The 9,842-nt window shown below is 33.9% G+C and overlaps 1 protein-coding gene across 1 annotated transcript; it reads right to left on the reverse strand.

Annotated features, from left to right (window-relative positions):
• Window positions 1-3,952: 3,952 nt before the first annotated feature.
• Window positions 3,953-4,810, reverse strand: LOC122802278 (olfactory receptor 52K1-like). Its single transcript, XM_044071928.1, has one exon. The coding sequence runs from the start codon at window positions 4,796-4,798 to the stop codon at window positions 3,953-3,955; it is 846 nt and encodes a 281-aa protein (XP_043927863.1). The 5' UTR covers window positions 4,799-4,810.
• Window positions 4,811-9,842: the final 5,032 nt, after the last annotated feature.

The following is a 9,842-nucleotide window of genomic DNA, read 5'->3' on the forward strand; positions in this document are numbered from 1 at the left end:
TCAGAAGCTTACATACAGTCCTGGATACAGCAAATCTCTATCTGGACTACACTAGTTACAGGAAAGGTAGGAAACAGGCTTACAATTTTTTTTTTTTTTTTTTTTTTTTCTTTTTTGCAGAAAAGTAGCTAAAACAGCAGTAAAAACTATTCAAATGCAGTGCAAGCTAGCACACGAGTATGTAGCAATATTAGACCAAACACAGTTTAAAAAAATACAATTAAATTAAAAATTACTAAAAACAAATGCAGAAGGAGTGTATTAGGTAGAATGTGGTAAAGAGATGGGACTGGGGGGAGTGTCCTAGATCAAATCTACAGTGTGGTGGGCAGCTGCAAAAGCCACCAAATTTAAACAACAAACCGGAAATAGGAAGGCTGGATGGGACAAAACACTTTCAGCAGAGATCTGAAAAACTATAGTGAATCAAAAATAACAGTGCACAACTTTGAATAAAATTAGCCCAGCATCAATTTACAGTACACAGTTCTGAAGAACCATAAAATATACTTAGCTCTGTATATTTCTAGAAAGTTTGAAAAGAATTCTATTAGACACAGGTTCCAGCAATGATATGCAGGATGTTAACTAACAGGGTTTATTATTATGCAAGTAATCCTTCAAATAGTCAGATGACACAAGCTGTAAAAAACAGTTATACCAACTTAAGACGTGCAGAAAATAGGGAGAGGTAGGACAAAACACTTTCAGCAGAGATCTGAAAAACTATACAGTGAATCAAAAATAACAGTGCATAACTCTGAATAAAATTAGTCCAGCAACAATTTACAGTACACAATTCTGAAGAACCAAAAAAATATACTTGCAAATAAATAAATAACTCCCAAACGCTAAAGGTGGTCTGTCACAAAAACAGTCAATATTAGCAGAAAAAAGACAGAAAATCCACCCAAGGATGGCCAATCAATGAAATCCACAAGTGCTCCGATTAAAATGTAGGTACGATCTGAGGAAGACAACAGTCGAAAGCGCTTATCGGATATCTTCAAGGGACATTTTTGAGCTTTTTTATTTTTCATTTTATTTTCAAGTCGAAGTTTCATTCATATTAAAGGACTACATTTTAATCGGAACACTTGTGGATTTCGTTGATTGGCCATCCTTGGGTGGATTTTCTGGCTTTTTTCTGCTAATAAAAAAATATACTTGGCTCTGTATATTTCCAGATAGTTTGAAAAGAGTTCTGTTAGACACAGGTTCCAGCAATGATATGCAGGCTGTTACTAGCAGGGTCTATTATTATGCTACCACATTTCTTTTCTAAGAATAAAAATGTTGAATGCATATAAAGTCATTTAAAATGCATTTAAAATACCATCCACCCTCTAAAAAAACATTCAGCATCCTCATTTTTTTAAAACATGCACAAACAAATATAAAATTATAAGCTTTTCGAGTCAAATCTTCAATTTCAGCACGCAGACTATAGAACACAGATCATTTAATCCTGGCTGATTATAGGCATGTGTTCTAATCTGCCAAATTAACTCACGCTGCTCAAGTCTTAGGGTATGTGAACATCCCCTTTCATCATATTCAACTTGATCTATCACTCTGAATGAAAATGGGTGACCTGGCTGATTGATCACATGTTTAGCTAAAGCACTTTCCATCCTCCCTTTTCTAATATTATATAGGTGTTCATACACATGCTCTCTTAATTTATGGTCAATCTTGCCTATGTAAAAGCTAGGACAAGACTGGCACTGGGCTAAATACACCACTCTACTGGAATTACAGTTGTACTTTCCCTTATAAGTATACTTTTTCCCTTTCAGAGTGTATGTGTAAGCCACATATATATGCTTACAATAGGCACAGACCTCACATTTAAACATACCTTCTTGCCTTGTCAGTCCTGAATTTTTAAATTCTAATAACCCTTTCAGGTTTTGAGCTTTTCTAAAAATAAATTTAGGGTTAGCACCTAGTTTATTCACTAAGGATCCCTCTGATGCTATTACACTCCAATTCTTAATTGTTTAATGTTGCCAGCATCAATATTATAAGAGGTTATAAAAGTCAAGGGAGAGTTTGCTATTTCACTTTCTTGGATATCATCACTCACTGTTCCCCCATTTTCCATAATACATTGTCCACCCCCCACAGGATAGCTTTGAAATAACATACATTCCTTTTCATTTGAACTTCATTCACCAATTCTTCGAGTAGGGGTGGCAGGTAGCCTCTCTTCAAAAACATTTGGACTAACAAGTCATAATTAGTCATGAAATCAAAACTAGTAGTGCACATTCTGGCTGCTCTTATGAGCTGTCCCTTCACAACAGATTTTTTTCTGATACCAAGGGTGAGCACTAGTAAAGTGCAAAAAGGAGTCTGAATATGTCTCCTTTCTATAGATCTTTGCTTTATAGCATCTATCCTGTATATCCTTAGACAAGTCTATGTCTAAAAATGCTATCCTCTCTGTACTGAATGCATGGGTGACTGTTAGAAATTATGTTGTTCTATTACAGTATTCAATAAATTCAACAAATAAATCATGTCCACCCATATTACTGTCTGTAGTTAGTAACTGTGACATTCTTGTTCTAAACTGTCTTTTAAGAAAGCTAGAACAGAGCCCTGCAAATTTCTTAAGAAGGTATATTCTGGCAGCACCATGGTTAAAATCAGTCTTAAAATCAGTGACTACATCTGCTACTTAGGTTCAAACAATGTAATTTGTTGTGCAAAAAAGCTTGGAACTACTCTGACATGTAGAATAACATAAGCTTCATGTATTACATATACTAGTATGTTTAAAGATTCCAAAACTCATATGTACTGCAGAAAACTATAGTAGCCTTAGACAAATGTACACAACCATTGCCATTTGCAATGCTGTTAATTTATATGTTATTTTCCAGCCATACCAGGAATGTTAGTATGTATCAGTGTTAGAAATGGATTATTCAAAAAAATATTCTGTGGAATACCAGCAGCTATATAATGTCACTGAACTATGAATTTTAATGCTTTAAATGATAATATCTACCATGAGTAGCAGTTTCTTATAATATTCAGTTTAGTAGTTTAGAAAAGTTTCAGAATCATCTCTTTTTATTCAGAGACTCCATCATTATAACTATCACCAAGGTTCATAAGAAAATGATAATTAGGAGATCGACCACGCATAAGAATTTATGCTTCTGCAAGAACTGAGAACTTGACAGAAGTTAACATTTCAAAACAATAGTAATTGTTTCTTGACAAATGTATGTGGCTGTCTCTAAAAAAGTATAACATGAGGCAATATTCAAAACATTGTAATTATGTTGAGATGATACACAAGCATATTTCTAAAATGACAGAATAGAAAATGTAACTTGATTACTTAAATAAAGCAATGCTTTTCATGATGCTTCATATGGTTCATGCAAATTCCCACAATTGCAATATTAAGCCACTTATGCTAAATTAGTACATTTCTGATTGCTGACAGATCTATTCTTGGACGAACCCATGCTAAAATGTATTAATATTATTGGTATTCAGAGAAGCGGTGAAAGGTTAACAAACAATGTTTATCATTGTCATATTCAAAACTTTCAGATTTTAATTTAGAGAAAGTCAAAAGAACTAAAATATAGACAATTCATTCTTTTTTTCCATTTTTATTGCCTTAATTAGTTTAATATAATACCTCTTTCATTCTGTCACAGACCTAAAGTTGACATACTAAATTGACATTTTGAGCTACTATTTATCTGTTTACCAGCATGCATTTTATTTTTAAACTAGGCATTTTCCACTTCATTTTGAAGAAATATATTTGCTATATATGGTGGAAATATTACATTGATTTTATATATGAAATTGCTACAAATAACCATAAAAACAGAGATTAAAAAATCATTTTCAAAGTAAAGGGAGAACATTACTGAGAACTTGACATGATTTATTCTAAAAATGTATTAAAATTCCAAGGTTAACCAGTTGAATCCTTATTTAAATGCTTCAAGATGTGCTTTCTAATTTCTTTTGTTCTGATACCATAGATAATTGGATTCATCATTCCAGGAAGAGCTACATACAAGCAGGAAAATGTAACCAAAGCATCGGAACCAGCTAGTTTGCTTATTCTGTGGGTAATAAGGGAAAAAAGTGCAGTTATGTATGTAAATAGTACAACACAGAGATGAGACCCACAGGTATTTAAAGCCTTTTTACGTTCTTCTCCACTCCCAAGATTCATTACAGCATGAAGTATTTTGATGTACGACAAGACAATAAGAGCAGAATCAACAAAAATAATTAAAATCAGTGCTGCTAACCCATATGCATTGTTAATTGTTGTATCTGTACAAGCAAGTTTTACAACTGACATGTGATCACAGTATGAAATTGGAACAACCTTTGAGGCACAGTATGGTAACCTTGATGCAAGCCATGGCTCTGGTGCTATTAAAATGATTCCTCTAATAAAACAAAAAAGTCCAATTTTGAGCATAAATGTTTTTGTAAAAATAGTTGTGTATCTTAATGGATTGCATATAGCAGTGTATCGATCAAAGGCCATTGCAAGTAAAACTGATGATTCAGCTACTGTAAATGAATGAACAAGAAACATCTGAGTGAAGCAGCCTTCAAAACTTATTTTGTTTTGCATAAACCACAGCATTGACAGCATTTTAGGTAGGACAGTATTACATAAGACGAGATCTACAATGGCTAACATACAGAGAAAAATATACATAGGTTCATGGAGGCTTTCTTCTACTTTGACAATTATCAAAATTGCAACGTTACCTCCCATTGCTAAAACATACATCATGGTGAATGATAAAGAAATTAATCTCATCTGCATCTGTATTCCTGAATAACTGGTAAGAATAAATTCCAGAGACTCTGAGACTGTGCTGTTGATTTCATTCACCATATTTTATGAGACAGTGCTTAATTCCTAAAAAAATGAAAAAAGCTATCTGCCAGCATTATTTCACACATTATGTTTTCCTTATGCATACCAGAAAAATTAACACAGACTACATTTAGCAGCAGTTAGCATTTTAACTTCTAAAGAACAACATATTTTCAATATAGTTCTACTAACAATCTTGAACTTTTATGGAAACAGTAACAGTTCTAGACAGGAAAGTGACAAGTACTCATGCTTACCAAAACACTACCATAAGTGTGAATATTGTAAAATTCAACAATTATATACATATCTGGAAATTTACAATATTGAATCAGTGTCCTCAGTATCATCTGAATTTTTTTAACTTCCGTAGATGTGCTTGGAAGAATGCAGACAATTGTGATTTAAATAGCTGCTGTGTTACAATAAGTTCATGCTGATTTGTTAGCATATTGACTGTTCTGCATGTGTTTTTCATTGCCCTATGGACGAGTATATAAACCTCAAGAGAAAATAATGGTGTTGTTTAGCTGTAATAGATAGCAGTAGACTACTGTTTACGCCTTTGGCACATGATGCAACATGCAAGGCTTTGTTGACATGCAGTATTTGGATATAAACTATTAATGCATTATAACTGTTCAATGGAAATAGGGGAAGCTTCTAATATTATATAAATGACAGCAGGAAAGGTACTGAAGCAAGCAAACAAAATAAATACTATTTCATAGAACTATCGCATACTTTTGCATGTATTGCCTGCTGTCAATAATTAATTAAAATGCAAGATGAACACAACAAGAAATTCATAAATTAAACCACAAAAAAGGATTGGCTTGAAGGGCATAATATTAAGAGCTTTTAATGCAGAAATCTTGTTGACAGAAACTATGAAACCACTATCAAGACTTATCAATTAATATAGACAAGGATGGCATGATAGACACGAATAGAAAAGGACAGCAATTCCTAAAACATGTTATAATCCATGAAATGTTCCACATACAAATTCATTATCATTTCTACTGATATTACTATCTAAGTCAACCATTGGTCAAAGTCAAGGAATTAATTTTTAGCCTTTGTCTTGATGTAAGTTATAGATACTTGTTGCACCCCAACTTTGAAAAAATATAAATCTGTTATTTTGAGAGTATAGCTGGTACTTTGAACACTCTTGAAAAATAATACAGAGTAAGAGATCAGTTTTCCCTTTGACTTGCTTCCTACAAACCTTCTCTGACATCCATAACATGTTGTGTGATACTTTGGGGTGTTTATGTGTGGGGGAGAGAAAAATATAATCAATTATTTGATCAGTGCATAATAAAAACCTGAAATAAACCAAATGACACCAGGAGAACATGAACACCGATACTAAGCACACAAGATCAAGATTTAGAAACTATGATGGATATTGGGAATATTTTAAGAATTTATTTATTTATTTTGTTTGTTTATTAACCAAGAAGATCTGACTGAACAAATTGCTAATTTTAAGAAGATTCATAGGGAGAAAAGTTCCACTGTATAAATTCAACAAGCAGTATCCATAACTAAGGCTGCAACAACAGGGTACAATTTTAAGTATCAATAAACAAGTACTTTTGTAACTAAAATTACATCAGACATTTACTTACAGATTCTACATATCAACAAACAAGAAGATTTCACAACTAAAATTATATTCAATATTTATAGATTCTAATTTCTACAGGTTATAAATATACAAGGAATTACATGAGAAAGTTCATATATAGATAGATTAGATGCATGGAAACGTGAAGTACAGCTAAAGCAAAAAAAAAAAAGTGGAAGTAAGCAAATGAGCAAGAGGAGAGGATTTGGGTCAGGAGTTATAAATAGCGAGGAAGGTATATGCTAAATACTTGCAACTGGTGAATTTAGTATAAGTTAAAGTATTCCAGTTTTAGTCTTCATTTATAGCATATGCTGACCCAAAAAACCCAAGTAGTCATTAAGTAGTTCTCAGGTTTTTTTTTTTTTTTTTGGAATAGGTTAAAGTTGGTTTCAGGCCTATATTCCAAGGAAATAAATTAAATTATAGGTGGATAGTTTCATAACATTACTATAGACAATGAATACAGTGATTCATCAGACTGGCTGGTGAACATAGTGGTGCTATCATGATCTTGATCCTGGAATCTGAGTTTTCTCTTTAAAATATATTTATTGATAATATTACTAAATACTGGTAAGAGTACTAGTACTGGCAAGCATTTCTTTGGGTTGCACAGCACCAGTCCTGGGATAAATGTTCTATTTCCCATCCATAAATCCAAACTGCACTTGAATATGGAGAGTGATGAGTTTTGTTTCATGAGGATGTAGTGTCTGCTCCAGAGCAGCAGTATATTTTGTGAGATACAGTACCAGATTTACTAATATTTCAGGCTTGGGTTGGGAGTGCCTTCTGTGGAGTCTGCATGTCCTCCCAGTGGTAGAGTGACGTTCGAAAGACATGTGTTGAATGGGCATGCCTTCGTTGAAGGTTGGGCTGGCAACTTGACACCATAAAAAAACAACTGCCAATCATTAGCAGACTGGAGTTCCGCTGTGGCGACCCCTAACCGGGAAAAGCCAAAAGACAAACAAACAACATTTAATGGTATAATATTTTGCAAATGCACAACATATACACTAGATCCTTTAATGCTTTGATTATTTTTTATGAAGTAAAGTTTTTATTCATCTAGTCTCAGATGCATGCTGCTGTAAACTAGGATTTCAAACTCATAAATTAGTGAAGATACTGCTGTATCACATCAGCTATGAAGGAAGGCATTAATTTTATGATAAAGAATTCTGGAAATAAGGGATGGTAAAACAAATAGTGAAAAGGTGTGCTTAAATAGTACTTAAATCCACGTATAGACTTTAGTAGACATTTATTCCAAACTAATCATTATAACCATAATATGAATTCTTTGCTCATGGTAGACAACATTTAAAAACAAAACATAATAAACAACAGTACATCATAAACAGCAATGCATTAAGTTACTTAGCTTGTTTACTGGTAAGTGATTTGATTCAAAGAAACTTGTTCAACCATTAAATCTGTCAGAGATATGAAGAACAGCATAGTTTACCTAATTTGTGCTACATCAAATGAAAAAATGTCATATACAGTATAGAAGTATACTCTGCAAGATGACCAAATGAACAATCAATAAAAATAAAGTGATGGTACATATTATTATTAAGGAGAACATACACATTTAAATCTTGATTTTTAATTTCACCATACCATGCCAAATAATAAACAAATCTGCCACAATATGAAGAAATATTTCTATAATCCTTCTGGCAGCAACAGCAGCAGAAAACTAAACATGCGTGCATGATAATGAGCTGTTGCAGCAAAATTCTGAAAATTGACATGTCAGTTATCTGAATAACAAAACTGAACTTGATGCTTCATTTTAGTTCTTTGCTTGGATGTTTTCCCCTGTGGAACCTGCACATCTTTGTTGTGTCTGTGTGGAATTTCATTGGCTATTCCAGTTTCCACACACATCTCAAGGATGCATTGTAGGTGTTCTGCTGATCAGCTAAACTACCCATTAGTATGTGTGCTTTGTGAATAAAATTTGTGTGTGTGTGTGTGTGTGTGTGTGTGTGTGTGTGTGTGTGTGTGTGTGTGCGCGAGCGAGTGCGTGCGTTTGCATGTCTGTCTCTGACTTGGTCTGCATATCCTGTGATGGGTGAGCATTCTATTCAGGATAAGCTTCAATGTGTTGCTGAGTGCCAGAATACATGCTGGCTCAGCTATGACCCTACATTAGTTTAGCAAAGAATTTGGCGAATGAATAAATGAATGAACAATAATAAGAACTTTCATAAACAATGATTATTTTTGTTTGCACTTTATGTGCACTAAGGCACAGGGGCAAGATGTATGTAAATATGCAACAGTCAGTCTACTCAAACACTGATACTTTCATAAACACAGAAAGTAAGTGTGCCATTTTTTGTATAGTGACTTGCTTGCAAACCTGAAATGTATTTTATCTCCACATTTCCCTAGTGGAGGTGTATGAAGTGCATAAAACTAGTTAAAAACAGTCATAGCAATGAAATGAAAGATACATTAGCCACCATAATAGGCACTTGTCAATGAAGATTTCATGAAAATGTGCATCTTATAAGGAAATTAATTGTATCTTGATGTAAAGATGTCTCTTCCTCCGTTGTCTCATTCATCTAATTTGGCCAGTCATTGAGGATAATGCCCCCTTTGGAAAGTATCTATCCAGACACATGCAGCCAGTGGAATACCCACAGAGATATCTTACAAAATGTATACAAGGCCTAAATAATATGTCCTACATGGATAGCCTCAAAGCCCTGTCACTATACTCTGTATTCTACAGACTGCTAAAAGGTGACCTGTGTCTGGCATAGAAGGTATCCTCTGACCCATTGCTGATGGGTCTGCCTCACATGAGTAAGTGAAATTACATCAGAAATTCTCATTACAAGGATCTAAACCTCTTCTGCAACATCAACAGAATGGTTTGGAGGGACAGGTATTTCCTACACCAAATGCCACTGCTCTGAAACAGGCTCCACATCCATGTAAAACAAAGCTTGCCACTGTCAATATTCAAATGCAACTTGGAGCTACAGGTGGAAAACAGAACATTTCCCCATGACTGCCCCCATACTACCAATTGAAAGAAGTAACCCTTAAATGTTTTATTCCATGCATGGGCCAACGTAAAATATCTAGGGTATGATCCCAGTTGTTCTTACTAGGAGTAATATATAAAGTTATTCTTATTAGGAGTAACATATAATTATCTCCCATGAAATAGGTAAGGCCAATCTCTAACAAAATGAGAGGTTAATTTGACCACAAAAAAGAAACTGCTTAGGTTTAAAAGGACCCACAAGGGCAGCTAGCCTAGTACATACCTATGAACATATGAAC

Source organism: Protopterus annectens, chromosome 5.part0, assembly GCF_019279795.1.
Source record: "Protopterus annectens isolate FY-2018-M chromosome 5.part0, PAN1.0, whole genome shotgun sequence".
NCBI classification, from domain to species: Eukaryota; Metazoa; Chordata; order Ceratodontiformes; family Protopteridae; genus Protopterus; species Protopterus annectens.